An 18,095-nucleotide genomic window follows, 5' to 3' on the forward strand; every position below is an offset into this window, starting at 1 on the left:
ATAAATATAATACCTATTAAAATTATAGTTGTTTGAAAGCTTGCTCTAAGAAGTTTAGATTTATAGTGGGAGGTCATTTGATCCCATTTGTGAGTGTCAAAAGGCCATTTTTTTTTTTTTTGAAAATAACATTTCTTTTTAAAAAAAAAAAATGTTCTTGCGAACATAGTGTTTGTGGGAACATATAATATATGTTCACGTGAACATATTTCTTAAAATTATGTATAGAGTTGCAAGCTTTTTCAATGTATGTTCACATGAACATGAAAATTATGTTTGTGCAAACACACAATGAAATAGTGTTCACACAAATATAATTTTAATGTTTGCATGAACATATAGAGTTTGCGCAAACAATCTTAATCTATTTTTTTTTTAAGTATTTCCAATTTCATTTGTGCCACAAAAGTGGCACCCACTATTGTGGGATCACCCTCCTCATAATTTCCTCCCATTATCAAGATTATTTTTTTATTATTTCTTAAAAGGGGCTCAATACCCTTCATTATAGTTTTAAGATGGTCATCATTCCTCACTTCACATGATTTTCATATCATATTTTCTCTAATTTTCTCATCTTCATGAATTACTCTCTCTTTCTATTAATCAATTTTTCATAAAGGTCCTTAGGGATTCGACCTTGAATGTCTTCAAATAACTTAGTAGACATGATTATATGTCTATAACCACACTCATGAGCTCTAATATGTCAATACCAATGTATAAGTGATAATATATGTTCAATTGCACAAAATTGGGTTCATCAATAATAGGGAAATTTACCTTTTCATTTTTAGGCTTCCAAGCATTTCTCCACTTTTTCACAATATTTGATTGTTCTTCTCCTTTCTTTTTTGCCTCATTATCCTTGGCTTTCTCAGGTGACTCTACCTGGTCTCACATTTTCTTTCCCTCATAGGTCATTAAGACCTTTTGTCTCTTTCCTACCATAGCTTCCATCTGCTTTACTCTCTTATCCTAATGTGTCTCTACTAGTTTTTATTTAATTTCTACTAACTTGGCTGATTTCCCTTTTGCTTTCACGATCCTTTCTTCTTCCTCCTCTACACTAGATTTCACTGATGGAATAGTGGGTTCTTTTTGTATTTTTTCTTGTCATACAACTACATAAGGAATTGTTGATGTTGTTTCTTGGGATTCTACAATAGTTATGGCTTTTGTCAATGAATTTACAGGCAGGGGTCCTTTTTCTAAAATTGGGGTGGCAAACATAATACTTTCTTGTCCACACTTCTTCATGCCTGCCATTTTTTGTCTTACAGACGTTTCTTCTTTAGGATTCATTTGGGCTTCTTTCATCATCTTGTTCATGGTGGCCTCAACCTTCTTCTTTGTTGACTTCTTCAATTGCACAAAATTAGGTTCATCAATACTAGCACAATTTACCTGTTCATTTTTAGGCTTCCAAGCATTTCTCCACTTTTTCACAATATTTGATTTTTCTTCTCCTTTCTTTTTTGCCTCATTATCCTTGGCTTTCTCAAGTGACTCTACCTAGCCTCACATTTTCTTTCCCTCATAGGTCATTAGGACTTTTTGTCTCTTTCCTACCCTAGCTTCCATCTACTTTACTCTCTTATGTTAATGTGTCTCTACTAGTTTTTATCTAATTTCTACTAACTTGGCTGATTTCCTTTTTTCTTTCACAATCCTTACTTCTTCTTCCTCTACACTAGATTTCAATGATGGAATAGTGGGTTCTTTTTGTATTTGTTCTTGTCATTCAACTACATAAGGAATTGTTGATGTTGTTTATTGGGATTCTACAATAGTTATGGCTTATGTCAATGAATTTACAAGCAAGGGTCTTTTCTGAAATTGGGGTGACAAACATAATACTTTCTTGTTCACACTTCTTCATGCCTACCATTTTTTGTCTTTCATTATCTTCTTCATGGTGGCCTCAACCTTCTTCTTTGTTGAATTCTCAAGTTGAGCTTGATTAGTCATCTACATGATTTCTTCAAAGGTTCCAAATATGCTAAACTCGTCATCTCTTGCTAACTTCAAAATTACTTACACATAGCCTTCAACTTTCTCTTTAGTAGCATCATATCCAAGTGGTTCTACGTATAACATTCTAGGTTCTATAGGATACATGTAGGTAAAGTTAGTATCAACCATAAAGTATATGTCATTCTTGAGTTTCCTTACTACTGAAGATAGAATTTTGTACCTTTTCTTCATCTCAACTTGGAATTTTTTAACAATCAAATCTATGTTGCTTTCTATGTTATCAATAGGATACCCTCTATAAGGATTGGTTATCTTCTCCATAGTACAATTGTCATTTCTTAGTAACTTATTCATGAACGATAATGAAAATCTTTTGATTAGGTGGAAGAACATGTAGGTTATCAATGATCTAAATATGAATTGATTATCCTTCACCTCTTTATACTTTCCAGGTTTTCTACTAACTAATCTCTCAAAATATCACACTTACTCATTTTTACTTTCTCAACACACATCTTTTAGGCTACATGGATCAACATTCTACCATGTCATCCCTTATAGAACTAGAACATATCTTTGATGTCATGATTTTGCAAATGAATTTAAAATCATGTTGCCTTATCTTGTTAATCATAATTTCTCTTCCATTTTACTTTGAGACTTATTATTCTCCAATATAGTTTCCTTCACATTCTTCTCATATATTGGAATTGAATGCTCATTGCACAAACTAGTCCCTTCATGAATTAGGTTAGCTGATATGTTTGTTACATTCTCTCCTAACTAGAACTTTTCATCATGAATTCTACTTAATATTACTTTTACACAATCCTCATTATCAAAATCATGGGAAAATAAGAACTTAATAAACTCATTCTATTCTAAGTGCTCATAACAACTCTTAAATATCATGTCTTGATTGTAAATTAGGTCAAATTCCTTAGTCACATTTTCTTCTCCTATTGTTTCAAACTTGCTTTAAAGGTAACTTCCAATGTTCTCTAAATATAACACTGTGTTTGAAAGAATCAAAAAATTTGTTGTAGGATCTTCTTCTAAAGTTTTTATAGGGTATATCTTCATCTTGGATTTGGCCTCATCCTCAACATTATGAATTAAATTTCTATCCATCTCTATTACAAATACTTAAATTCACAATTTAAACTTTCAAAATTTGTAAAATACCTTTATTCTTCAAAAATAAGGTTTGTTGGTGAATTTGCTTCAATGCTACTTAGATTTCCTTGGATTCTCTCTTAATTTTCTCCTAGACTCTCTACATGTTCAAGTGATGCACAAAATCTTGATCCGAATCGTTAAATCCTTTCTATTTACCTACTCCATTAATTGCACAAGTACACAATCTGCAAAAAGTTTTTTCTAATTGCCAAGAGATTTCTTTCTTTCATATATCCATCTATGAACTCCAAATAATTTCCTCATTTAACCTTAGCTTCAACACATCACGTTCTACCTTATACTAATTGTGTGTTCCTTTAACTCTTTCCCTAATGGTTTCTCTACCTTTCTAATGCTCATTCTTTTATAAAAGTGCTTAATTTAAAAAGGGTGAATCAATCACTAAAACTAATTTCAGTCTTCCTTTAGGTACTTCATTTGATTACTCTTCCAAAACCACATGTGAACTTGATGAATATTTGGCTTTGATAAATACTTCTTTAAATTATTTGTCATGTTCTCATATATTGTCTTTCTGGGTATCACTAGTGCTATCATTTCTTCACACCTTCTTGCTCATGTTTTTTTTCTAATATTTGGATTCATTGAATTATTCCTCATGTTTGTTCTACAAAATCTTTTTGTATGACCAAATTTGTTACATAACTAACATACTAGTCCATTATTTCTAAAATTAGGTCCAAGATCGTTAATAGGTGCTTTGTGATTTTGGGCAATATGACCAAAGTTATTGCACTTGTAACACACAATCTTGTTTTTGATTCCATTTTTTCCTTCTTTGGATCTTCTTCCTATAGAGTTAATACCTCTAAAAATTATCCTATTTCTGTTACTATTATCAAATTTAGGTTTCTTACACTAAACTACTATATGACCAAAACTATGATAATTATAATAATAAAAATTAGTAACATGTTTAAATGACTTACTTGTATAGTCCCCCTTCATATGACCAATTTCATTACATGCGTAACATATACATTTGAATTCATATCTCACTTCTTTAGGTGATTCATTTTGCTCAGGTTGCTTAGGTTCATCAAATTACTTAGGTTTCTTGGTTTTCTCAACCTCCTTAGGTGCATCATTAGATTGATTTGATTAAATATTATTCAAATCATTTTGTCTTGCATAGGATGATGATTTTTAGGATTAGGTTCCTTTCTAGCTTCAGATTTAATAAGTGACCTTTCTCCAATGACATATCTAAGACCATTCTTATCATAAGAAGATCTCTAAAAATATATTTTCTCATCAATCTTCTCACTGCTAGAATATAGTTTCTCAAGTTGTTTCTTAGACTTTGTCAACTATCCTTTTACAATAATGGTATACTTCTCAATTTATGCAGACTATAACTTAATAGACTCAAGCTCAGATGCCACTTTGATAAGGTTAGATCTCAGATCTACATTCACGGGACTTCAAATCTAGTTCAATTTTAATATTATCATTCTTCAGGCTCAACTTTAGATCTATAATCTTAAGTTCATGCTTTACGAACTCATTTTCTTTCTCCAGTCTTGAAACTTTCTCACTTTTATTGATCTAATCTTTAGGCTCTTTCTTATATTTGAGATGATCTATCTTGTCTTTCAAATTTTCAATGCAGTATTTAGCATCCTCATATCTTTCTTTCAAAGCATCTATTTCTTGAGTAAGAATATCAATCTGCTCAATAGCTTCTTCTAAGTTCTTTTGTAACTATTCCATATCCATAGGGATCTTACTCAAGATAATAAGCCTTAACTAAGTAACTTGAATCTGATACCAATTGTTAGAAATAGGAAATAATGAGAGTGGGGCTAAATCGGTATTTCACAAACTTTAGCCCAAAACTGTAATATCCTCCCCTGATTTGAACTTTGACTTGTAGAAATTTAACTTAAGGAATATTGTCAAACACTTTGTATGCAAACTCATAAAGCTGATTTTCTCAATAAATTACTTTCCAATGAGTAGATTTACGAACAACTATAAAGTGACATTAAAATGCATAATACCCATCATAACATTTTCACAAACACTTGGCACACATTCAACAATATATGAAAAATCTGGAAACTCTTTCAATCTGCTGATAAAGGGTGATTTTTAAATGTAGATGCGCACTTACAGCTGCCTTAAAGGCTGCAAAAACTATTCAGACTTGTATTCAACAATTATTATGCAAAGTATCAAAATTTGACAGAAGAAACCTGGAATTAGTTGCCGTAGTATTTTGCAGATGTAGTCGGTAGCCTTCCAAACTTCTAATCAGCTAGAAAAAAAAGTAAACTTGATACCAACACTGTTCACGCCGTACTATAGAAAAATACTGTTCATGCTGACTTTAGCAAAATACTGTTCATGCGGCACTATAGCAATAACTAACTTCAGATCTGCACCTCAAACCCTTGTAAATTTCTTTATGCAAACGCCCCAAATGAAACCCAGTGTGTTTCCTGAAGTGAAAACACCCTTGATCCTCCTGACTGTGTCTTCCAACAGCGAAGAGAATGCTAGCAAAGAGGGATTCCGTCCTCCAAGCCCGATAATCAGATATCCAACAACATAACATTAATCTTCATCCAAGCATACAAAAAAAAAGCTCTTCCATTTCTTTTATAGTGTTCTCACAAGAGCTCAATCCTTTGTTTTCTCAATGTGGGATAAAACATAACTCCCTTTATGTACCTTATGTCTCCAATGTGTTATAAAAATAAAGGGAACTCTTTTAATTTAAATATTTCCCACAAACTATAGTCTATGCATTAGTAAAGTTAAATATTTAAATTTAACTTTATAAAATGGATTTATCAATGCATAACAAATCTTATCAATGATAAATAAGTCTTCCTGTCGATTTTAAACAATTACCATCAACATACCACTGTGACTGAATGTCCGGCCATGTCCAAGATGACTTACTATAAATAGTAAGTATGCCCAAAGTCGCCTCAGAACCCCTCAGAAAGACCTGCAACTGAAACTGTCTAGGCCAAATGGCCTCTAAGCCCCTTTAATGTCCTAGTTAGCCTACGGGACTGTGGGGAAATAGGCTAACGACAACATCATGCTATGAATGCTAGAAAGGGGACATTACAGTCTGCCCTTCCCAAAATTGCTTGTCCTCAAGCAATTTCAGCTCTAGATGCTGCAATATCTACTCATTTTCCCAAGTAGCATCCTCAATAGGTAGGTTCCTCCACTTCACTAGATACTCCCTGATAGTCCTCCTACGAAGCACCCTCTCCCTGGAGTCAAGTATGGCCTTGGGAACCAAGATAAGCTTTCCTTCATCATCAAGAGGTGGCAATACTACTAAAGGCACCACATTGTGACCCAATGCCTTCTTAAGGCGTGACACATGGAACACATTATGCACTTTACTATTTGCAGGCAACTCCAACTCATAAGCTACTTCGCCCACTCTCCTGATTACTTTGAACGGTCCATAGTAGCGTGGTTTCAATTTCTCTGCTCCACTCTTCTTGAGAGAGGACTGTCTATACGGCTGTAACATGAGGTACACCATATCTCCCACCTCAAAAGACCTCTCAACACTGTGCTGATCAGCATATTGCTTCTGCTGATTTTGTGCCTTTTGCAAATTTTCCCTCAAGGATCGCATAATGTCCTGACACTCCTGCAAAGTATCCTTGGCCTTAGGCACCCTACTGTCCCCAAATAAAAAATCCAAAAAATTAGGAGCATCATACCCGTACAGTGCCATAAAAGGGGACATTTGAATAGACATATGGAAATAGGTATTATAGCAGTACTCCCCTAGATGTAGCCACTTCACCCAACCCTTCTGCTCTACTACAATCTAGTTTTGAAGGTACCCCTCAACCCATTTGTTCACTATCTCTGTCTGCCCATCAGTTTGGGGGTGGTAGCTGGTACTCGGAGTGAGCTCTGTTCCACATAACCTAAACAACTCTTGCCAAAAGTGGATCATAAATCTGCTGTCTCTGTCACTGACTATGCTCTGTGGTATCCCATGTAGTCTAAATACCTCTCGAAAAAATTGTTCTGCTATTTGTGCTGCTGAATATGTAGACGAAATTGCAAAGAAGTGTGCAAATTTCATCAATCTATCTACCACAACAAAAATACAATCCCGACCCTGTGCCTTGGGGAGGCCTGTGATAAAATCCATGGAAATGCTATCCCACTTCTTCTCTGGTATGGGTAGGGGCCGTAGTAAACCACCCAAAAAAGAATGTTGCTATTTGTTCTGCTGACACACAGGGCATTCCCTAACAAACTTAAGCACCTCTGATTTGAGTCCTTTCCAAGTGAAGTGCTCTCTCACCTGCCGATATGTCTTAAAGAATTCGGGATGTCCTGCCATTGGTGAATCATGAAATGCCCTCAAAATCTTCTGCTTCATAGTAGACCCAGGTACTAAATAAATCATTTCCTTATAGATGATCAGATCATTTACGACAGTGTATCAACTATCTTAAATAGCTCCCTCAATAATGCTAGATGCCCAACTATCCTTAGCATATTCTGCCAAGATCATCTCTCTCCAATCATCCATGACTATCCCAACAGCAAGAAAATGAGGCCTTCTAGATAAAGCATCTGCAACAATATTTTTCTTCCCTTTGACATAGGCTATGTCGAAATCATAGGCCTGTAATTTACTCACCCATTTATGTTGCCTGTCATTAAGGTCCTTCTGTCCAAGGAAATGTTTCAAGCTATTATGATCTGTTTTTACTGTGAATCGGCTTCCCACTAAGTACTGCTTGAACTTAGCTAGCACGTGCATGATTGCTAGCATCTCTTTGTCGTAGATGTTGTAGGTTCTCTCCATACCTCGTAATTTTCTACTCTCATATGCGATGGGATGTTTGTCTTGCATGAGAACAGCTCCTATGCCCTCTCCCGAGGCATCACACTGCAGCTCAAAAGGCCTGGTGAAATCTGGAATGGCTAAAACAGGACATGTACTCATCAGCTCCTTAAACCTATCAAAACAATCATGAGCCCTCTCTGACCACTTGAAACTATCTTTCTATGTCAAATCTGTAAGTGGTGCTACTATCTGTGAAAATCCCTTCACAAATCTGCGGTAGAACCCACAAAGCCCGAGAAATCCCTTGAGTTGTGAAGTGTTCCTCGATGTTGGCCAATCCAGAATGGCCCTGATCTTGTCTAGGTCAACCCGAACACTTCCTGCACTAATAATATGCCCTAGATAGAGCAACTCTGTCATCCCAAACTCACATTTACTCATCTTGGCATATAATGACTCCCTCTCTAGAATACTGAGCACTGTATCAATATGCTTCAAATGTTCCTCCCAAGTATGGCTGTATATCAGTATATCATCAAAAAATATCAACACAAACTTCCTCAACTAATCTCTAAACACTCTATTCATACAAGACTAGAAAGTGGCAGGGGCATTTGTCAACCCAAAGGGCATGACTAAGAACTCAAAATGTCCATAGTTGCATCTAAAAGCTATCTTCTCCACATCCACCTCTCTAACCCGTATCTGATGGTAGCCGAATCTCAAATCAATCTTGGAGAAGTAGCATGCACCATGCAATTCATCAATAAGCTCATCGATGCGTGGGATAGGGTATCGGTTCTTGATTGTCTTCTTGTTTAGCTCCCTATAATCAATGCACATCCTCATTGTACCATCCTTCTTCTTCACCAATACTACTAAAGAAGCGAAAGGACTTTTGCTTGGTCGTATGTGCCCCATGTTAATCAACTCCTTAATTGGCTTTTCTATTTCATTATTACACCTCTTTGGATGGTGGTAAGGTGTGATGATAACTAGCTTAGCCCCTTCCTCTAATTCAATAACATGCTCGATTCCCCTATTCGGGGGTCTCCCTGGAGGTATCTCACCAAACACCTTAGTATGTTTGGTTATTATTTTTTGTACATCAGGTGGATACTCCAGTTTATGCTGCTCTGTCATCTCAGGAATTACTCTAAACTTTGCTGCCCACTGCACCTAATCATGTCTAAAGAAACTCTGCATCCGCTTGAGTGACACCACTCGAAGTCTCCCATCTGAAAAACCTCTGAGCACTATCTTCTTACCATTTTCCTCAAACCTCATTTCCATTTTCTCAAGGTTAAATGTAAACTCTACCAGAGACTTCATCCAGTTCATCCCAAGCACCATATCCTGATCACCAATGTTGACCACAAAGAAATCTCCTGTCATGTCATAATCTCCCAAACGAAGCTGCAAGTTGGAGATTTTCTTGGTACATTCAATTTTGAAGCCATCGGCAACCATCACCTTAAATCCCCTATGCTCCTCTGTATGTAGCCCTCTGCGTGTCACAAACTTCTCATCAATGAAGTTATGTGTCACCCCTATATCAATGAGTGCCACAACTCTCTGTCCATCCAAGGTTCCCCTAACTTTGAAAGTGACGGCCTCCTATATACTTGACAACTAAGCTATCGTGCTATCACCGCGTGCTTCCTCCTGTGAAGAACTATCATCATCTCCATCTGATTCAGATGACTGCTCTGAATCTCCATCTACTGACTCTTCAGCTGAAAAGTACTCCATCTGCTTAGCTTTTTCTTTCAATGGACACTTATGTGACAAATCCCAAGACTCCTTGCAATGAAAACAAAACTTCTTCTTCCTAAGATCATTAAGTGTCTCATTGTTCAACCTCTTACTTTCCTCCTTAGTTGGCTAAACCTCTTTATGAAAAGGTTTCCTGTCCTTATCTTTCCTTGAAGGGAAACTCTTTGCCTGGAATTTATTTTTTGAAGATGAAGAGGAGTCCATGTCACAAGATTTCTTAATGGCTTCCTGTAAAGTGGGAGGGTTGAGAGCTTTAATCCACCCTCTCAACGGATCAGCTAACCCATCCATAAATAGAACTAGTATCCTCCATTCAGATACATCTGTTACTAACACTGCAAGTTTCTGAAACTCTGAAATGTATGTTTCCAATGATCCCCACTGTTTAAGCTGAGCTAACTCCTTGAAATGGAGTTCTGGATCCTTCCTATCAAAACGTTCAATCAGCCTCTCTGTAAACTCCACATATGAGGTAATGTGTGCATGTCCCATAGTGACCATACCATGATGCCACCACTCGTGTGCTAACCCATCCAGATGAATTGTTGCATACTTAATAGATTCTTCCTTGGGCATAGGGTTCAATTGAAAGTATCAAGCTTTTGAACCCAAGCTCTTGCTGTAGACTTTCCTGAGCCATCATAATATTGTAACTCAAGTCTCCCTACTTTCTTCCGTAGCTCATAGCTCTGGTTTCTGTCATGTCCACGTGGCATATGTTTCATCCGCACATCCATATACTCCCTAAAGGTAATTGCAGCAGTAAAATCTAGCCCTCCAGCTTCCCAATCTCTCCTCAACTGGTCCTGTCTATCAGTAATCTGGGGCTCTGGTACGAGCTGCTTTGGAGCTCTAGGAGGAAATGTAGGAATCATGGGCCTTGAACTCACTGTCCTAGCTTGCTAGGGTGCATGACCGAAATTGTTCCCAACTTGTTCATCTCCATTATGTGTCCCATCCTGATCATTTCCATTCTGATTGTTACCATTCTGATTATTTCCTCCACCCATGTTAGCATTCAACCCCATTTGACGAGCCATCATCTGCATCATAAGATCCAATCTCTGATTCTGTTCCTATGCCCTTTGTTCTGCTACTCGCTGTCCCTGTACCAAGGTCTCTGATAACTGTAAGAATCTTTACTCTCCAGGCTCTGGACCGGCATTCCCGCCTCCACCTAATCTTGTATTCCTGTCATCTCGGTCACCCATATTGTTGTCTTGATCAAAGAATACCTCTGATGTGTCTGTATGACTGGATTCTATACCCCCCTGTATGGATGAACTAGACTATTTGCTTTGCAGGTCTGAACTCCTATTTTGTCTTGCTATGGTATTGCAGAAATTATAAGGCCCCTGTCGCATGCTCAAACATAAATGCTCTGATTTTAGTGTTTTGACATTTCATCAAACACTTTCCCCTCTATTCGCCAGTTCCAAATTTCCTATAAGACCTCCACAGGATGGCAGGACTTATAGCTCTGATACCACTGTAATATCCTCCCCTGATTTGAACTTTGACTTGTAGAAATTTAACTTAAGGAATATTGTCAAACACTTTGTATGCAAACTTATAAAGCTGATTTTCTCAATAAATTACTTTCCAATGAGTAGATTTACGAACAACTATAAAGTAACATTAAAATGCATAATACCCATCATAACATTTTCACAAACACTTGGCACACATTCAACAATATATGAAAAATCTGGAAACTCTTTCAATCTGCTGATAAAGGGTGATTTTTAAATGTAGATGTGCACTTACAGCTGCCTTAAAGGCTGCAACAACTATTCAGACTTGTAGTCAATAATTATTATGCAAAGTATCAAAATTTGACAGAAGAAACCTGGAATTAGTTGCCATAGTATTTTGCAGATGTAGTCGGCAGCCTTCAAAACTTCTAATCAGCTGGGAAAACAAGTAAACTTGATACCAACAATGTTCACGCCGTACTGTAGCAAAATATTGTTCATGTCGACTGTAGCAAAATACTATTCATGCGGCACTATAGCAATAACTAACTTCAGATCTGCACCTCAAACCCTTGTAAATTTCTTTATGCAAACGCCCCAAATGAAACCCAGTGTGTTTCCTGAAGTGAAAACACCCTTGATCCTCCTGACTGTGTCTTCCAACAGCGAAGAGAATGCTAGCAAAGAGGGATTCCGTCCTCCAAGCCCGATAATCAGATATCCAACAACATAACATTACTCTTCATCCAAGCATACAAAAAAAAAGCTCTTCCATTTCTTTTATAGTGTTCTCACAAGAGCTCAATCCTTTGTTTTCTCAATGTGGGATAAAACATAACTCCCTTTATGTACCTTATGTTTCCAATGTGTTATAAAAATAAAGGGAACTCTTTTAATTTAAATATTTCCCACAAACTATAGTCTATGCATTAATAAAGTTAAATATTTAAATTTAACTTTATAAAATGGCTTTATCAATGCATAACAAATCTTATCAATGATAAATAAGTCTTCCTGTCAATTTTAAACAATTACCATCGACATACCACTGTGACTGAATGTCCGGCCATGTCCAAGATGACTTACTATAAATAGTAAGTATGCCCAAAGTCGCCTCAGAACCCCTCAGAAAGACCTGCAACTGAAACTGTCTAGGCCAAATGGCCTCTAAGCCCCTTTAATGTCCTAGTTAGCCTACGGGACTATGGGGAAATAGGCTAACGACAACATCATGCTATGAATGCTAGAAAGGGGACATTACAAAAACCTAACATTAAAAAAATTTGTGACATGCATACGAAAATAAACTAACTATGTTGAACAATAAACATAAGAGAACTCATTACACTATATTTTTTAAACTATGAGAAACCTATCCAATAGAAAACCCTAGCATGGGGATGGTACCTACAAAATGATCCACTTACCAAAACTATGTTTTGAAAGATACTAATCTTGTTAAGAGTCTATTAGATCCATATACTGTCTTGGTCCTTGTTAGAGGACTTAGACCTTTTTAGAAGCCTCAATCCTATTAGGAGTTTTTATATACAATTGCAAAATGTATGCAAAATGAGCCTACTGCCCAAACTTGCACATACAATGTAATTCTTTCAATACAAAGAGATTGATACGAAAACCTCTTTATATTGTTGTTGTTATCTTCATTCTATGATACTATCTTTTCTACTCTAAACAAAAACTTTATCACAATATGCATCATCAATATCACATTAGCTCACTAAATCATTCACATAACTTCGCATTTGCAATCTTTCTTTTATACCTAACTAATTATAAATGTCCTTCAAGTCAGCCTTCATGCTTTTATACATTTATCAAAATAAAATATTAACTCTTGCCCACTTAAGGTTAATAGCTAGGATATCATCCCTAATTAGTTAAGTAATTATTTTGTAAACAAAATAATTTCTTAACCCAAAATATATGTTTTCTTAGCATGCTTTGTTCTTCCTATATACTATTGTAACTGATAAACTCACCATAACAATGCATGTATAATCAGTACTATCATGTGCACTCTCATATGTCATCATCACAACGTCAAGTATCAGTACCTAACTTTGCACGTGCCCATAATGTCCTTGTGAAACTCGCCAATCTAAACTCTACTTGTTATGTCTGATAAATTGTTCACACTTAAACAACTTTCTAACTATAGTTTTCATATCTTAATCTTTATGTTTGGCCCACTTTATAGAACCGATATGTTACCATAAATGACAACATCAAAATATCCAACCTAGTCAAATTTCCAATAGATGTGTCTCTTAAATTTCCTCATTTAGATTATGTTCAGTTTAGTGAAAGTGTTGTGAGTGCAATGGAGAAGATAATGGTGTATTGATGAGTTATTTTGATTTGTACATTTGATGTTTTAGTGATTCTAAATCGTTGTGCAAAGTTAGCTTGAACCCCTTTCATGCATATGTTTAACTTCTATCATTGATAGACATTGGTCTTTATGATGGTGTATGTAGTGGTATGAGAAGTATTTTGCATAACCCTAGAATATTGCACTAGTTCACATGTAGTTGTAGTATATCGTGGTGAAGTGGAGCTCGGTAAATTGAGGAATTTATCCACCATAGTGCCATCTATTGTCATCACTTCCCTTAGGAGTAGAATTAAATCTCTAAACCTTATCCTATTTCATTTCTACATATTTTGTGAAAATCCAAAAAAAGTACTTCATTGCAAAAACTTCACATAGCTCCTATATCTATTATGGCTTGAAATGAATCTAAGGTAAGACCTCTTGTGATCATCAGCAAACCACATCAACCACTGAGTTTATCCAAAGTCAAGACCTAAAGTTGAAGGAACCTTGGAGTCATTGTATGATCTTCTACCAATATCTTAGCATACACAAGACTCTATTAGGAGAGGAGAAAATATTTTGATTATTTGTTCTACTGTTTGGTGGGTCATAAAACATGCAGCAATAGATACATTCCAACTTGAACTGAACCCAAACATTTTTTCTAGTTGAACTCATAACTTGTAAACTCCTTTAAAACTCTCATTTTTCTTAATATTATTTTATAAATTGAGACCTTTTCCATGAAACTAAATCAGAACCATTTTTTTTTCATAAACTCACTCTATTTATACATATAGATAAATAAACATTGAATAACTTTACAAATTTATTGATTGCCAATAAATTTTGTAGTTTATTTGCCCAATTGAAAAAGGTGGCAATCAAAAACCATTGATCGGTCTCTACAACAGAGAACAATCCTTCTTACGATTAAAAAAACCATTGGCTCATCTCTACCATAGAGAACGAAGGCTTCATACGATCAATTTAGAAACATCAACAAAACCAGAAAAAGAGAAAAGCAATGCCAAGAAACTCCTTAGTTTGTAGAAGCACATTTTCTTCTGATCTCACCAGCGGTACCAGTGAGAACACCTATTTTCCCCATCTTCTCCATTGACACACCAAAATCAGAGAAAAATGTAGACATCTGCAACTCCTCTCTCAAATATGACATCGCCTCATTATCTGTGATGAGCGCAGCATCTGATTGGAACAGCCCTCTCCTTCTTTGTAAGCCATAGAAATAATTGTTATCAAAAGTTCTAAAGCTGCCCGGGTCCATCTCTACCAGTTTACTTGTATCGCCAGCCTTGCATTTTATCTTCAGCTGAGCAGCATACAATTTGTCCAAGGCAGGATCCATGTCTCCCTTTCCACTGAAGTTGTAAAGCCTGCTGTTAATCGAGCTGCAATGGGCTGTTCCAATGGTGTGCCCACCTGAGAAATATGAATAATTGTATCAATCTCAATTAGATTTCTAGCACCTTATTGATAGATTATAGAGTATGATCTTTAAATTTAAATTGATCCAAAAACTAGAAAAGATTCTACAAAACTGATTTTATAAGATTCAAATTAACTACCATAGTATTGATAAGAGGACAAGATCTTTGACAAAGATTCAAACTAATATTATATATGAATTATGGACTATGGTTCCAAAAATTAATCTAAAAGTATTCACAATCTTGTCCCAAACATCAGCAAGATTCAATCTAATATTTAAGATTAGTAGAAAACTAATATCTTTAAGATTCAAACTGCAAATAGTCTTGATTTTTACTTACCCGATAAGACAACAAGATCTTTGACAGTAAGCCCAACTTTGGCGAAGATTGATTTGAGTTGGGAGAAGTTTCCATTGGCGGGTGGAAGATTTGTTAGGGCATCTGTGTCTCGAGACAACATTCCATCTCTACGACCAGTTGGAACATTCCACGATGGTCCCCCCACCTGCTCGAAAAGAAATCCTTTACTATACAAATGAATAGGGTTTGCATTATTATTAAAGCAAAGGGTAGAAGAGATAGATGTTCAATTATTTTTGTAGTTTTAGTTGGGCTATATTAGTATAATATATATTATAATATGAAATGGACAACTTTATCTTTAATTAAAAGAAGTTTTTGTGGATCAAATTAAGTCTAAATAGTAATTTCAATTTCATCATTATAATAAATTTCTATGTTACATTTTTCCAATTCAAAATTATAAAACTTAATTCCTCATACTCACTTAATTGGATCCATTCTAACATTGTTACTCTAACTCTATTTAGTTTTAATAATAGCCCCTTCAATATAATAAAATAAAATAGACTCATTCATTATGTATAAGGAAAAAAATACACCTCTCCTCTCCCAATTATATGATCTAATTCATCTCCTAATTATATAATAGAAAAATAGTGGTTAGAACTCTTTATCTATCTAAATTTAATAGAAAAATAATATATAAAGATACACCAAAACCTAATTGATAGTATATAATCTACTATCTACCTCACATCTATATATAATATATATAATATTTAAGACATACATATCTGATCTGGTAAATCACCTCAAATCTATATGTGGCATTAAAGGCATAACAAAACATAATTGATAATATCAAGTATAGTAGATTCTCCATGCGTTCACAGAAGAGAGCAATGTAATTTGTCACATGTATCATATGAAAATGGGATGAGAAACTAGTAATAGACATGCATAGAGAATTGACAGTAAATTTTTTAGGCTACAAATTTGTAACCTTGTGAACAGCATCCCGAGCAACAAGGGCAAGAATATCAGCACATGAAACAACTCCGGGACATAGTTTTTCTACCACAGCTTTGGCTTCATCGATAATCTCAAATCCTCTCAGACTTAGATTTGGAAATGCCACCTTCTCTGCTTTCTGTGACTTTATTGAATTCAATAACACTGACCCATCACAACCCTGAATTCATCAGCAAACCAACGTTTGATCAGAAAAGAGAGAAGACGATAAATAAATTCAGTCCTTTTAATGAAAGTGTCCATAGTCACAGTATGCCATTTTATCTTAAGAAATACAAATACCCACTCAATAGAAAAGCTTAAACAATCAATAGGTTGTACGTAACACATGGAAACTGGGCCACAAAGTAAAAGGTCCATAATAATCATAAACATCTAAGATTTCACAATTTATCAAATTAAAATAATTGTTTTTTTAATGTTGTGTTAGTTTTTTATCAAAATTATTAATCTATAGTTTATTGATTGATGTTACTACAAGAATTCAATTGTATCTTTGTTGTTGATATATGCTTCGAATCCATTTTTCATGAGAATGAATAGAACTCTATTAGAATATAATCCATCATCAAATTATTTGAATGCTAGTAATGTTCTCATTTCTATTGTGTGATAATTTCTAATACCAATTCTTCAGATCATACCTGGTGATCTATTATGATCTATTGAGAATATAAGAGAGTAGCGAGAAAGAAAGATAACATAAAATGGACCTAGGAGACCATAAGAAAAAGAAGAATAACAGAAAGGAGAGAGGAAGGAGTCAGCTACCAAAAGTGAGAATGGCTAGATAGTAAACCAGAATACCTTCGGAAGTTGAATCATCATTTAAACAGCTTATAAATTGAAAACATTGAGTATTCACAATCTATAAAATTAAAACTATTTTCTAATTAAATTGTATATTAATTTTTGCATGACATTCGTAATCATCAAAAGTAAGAATGAATAGATAATAAATGAGAACTTTAGTGGATGGTCAATCTTCATATAATTTATAAATTTAAAACGTCAAGTTATTACAATCTATGAATCCAATTTGATCTAATCATGTATATTAATCTAATCATATATCAAATATAATACATTAAGAAAATAAAAGTTAGAAAAATAAGTCAATTACTTAAAACACTTCTAGTTCAGAAATCAGTGATTCGTGTATGATGTTTACAACATAACAAAAATACTACCAAACGTACCCTAACAAAACAATCATGAAAGTGCATTCGAAGAAGAGGTGCAGCAATGGATGGAGAATTCATTATGTGCCTTGCCACCAACTTTTCAACAGCAGAGTAAAGGCCCGGACAGCTTGTATCATAGAAACTAAGTGAGAGTCCTCCAGCCTCCTCTGATAAAGAGACACCAAATATCAAAACAATTGCTACTGAAATAAAAGTAGCCATTCCTACACTCTTCATCATTGTATCACAAATCCTCCTAATTACAAACAACAGTCATACTTCTTCCCTCCCTTTATAATTCAAAAATGGCAATCCACGTTGTGTTATTCTTTCATGAGCAGTTGAATGAGTTCAGACAAAAAGAATCTAACTAAAAATTTCAAATCATAGTAGTTGAATATTTCTATATACAAATATGAAGTTTCAAACAAAGACAACGTAACAAACAGATTGGCACAGCGTAACCACTAAATTATATGGATTTGTGGTTAGCCTTTGATATTATATTTGCATCCACCAACTCCCTTTTGCCATTCAACCTTTAAAACTTTATGAAGCCAC

General features: G+C 35.0%; 1 protein-coding gene across 1 annotated transcript; it reads right to left on the reverse strand.

The window, feature by feature from the left end:
- Positions 1-14,603: 14,603 nt before the first annotated feature.
- On the reverse strand, positions 14,604-17,771 carry LOC149574886 (peroxidase 56-like). Its single transcript, XM_089812144.1, has 4 exons — positions 17,550-17,771; positions 16,322-16,510; positions 15,355-15,520; positions 14,604-15,004 (listed from the first exon to the last, which is right to left on the reverse strand). Exons 1-4 carry the CDS (start codon positions 17,769-17,771, stop codon positions 14,604-14,606), a joined length of 978 nt encoding a protein of 325 aa, XP_089668270.1.
- Positions 17,772-18,095: the final 324 nt, after the last annotated feature.

Source organism: Cupressus sempervirens, chromosome 2 (genome assembly GCF_028749045.1).
Source record: "Cupressus sempervirens isolate cs-2001-9-10 chromosome 2, ASM2874904v1, whole genome shotgun sequence".
NCBI lineage: Eukaryota > Viridiplantae > Streptophyta > Pinopsida > Cupressales > Cupressaceae > Cupressus > Cupressus sempervirens.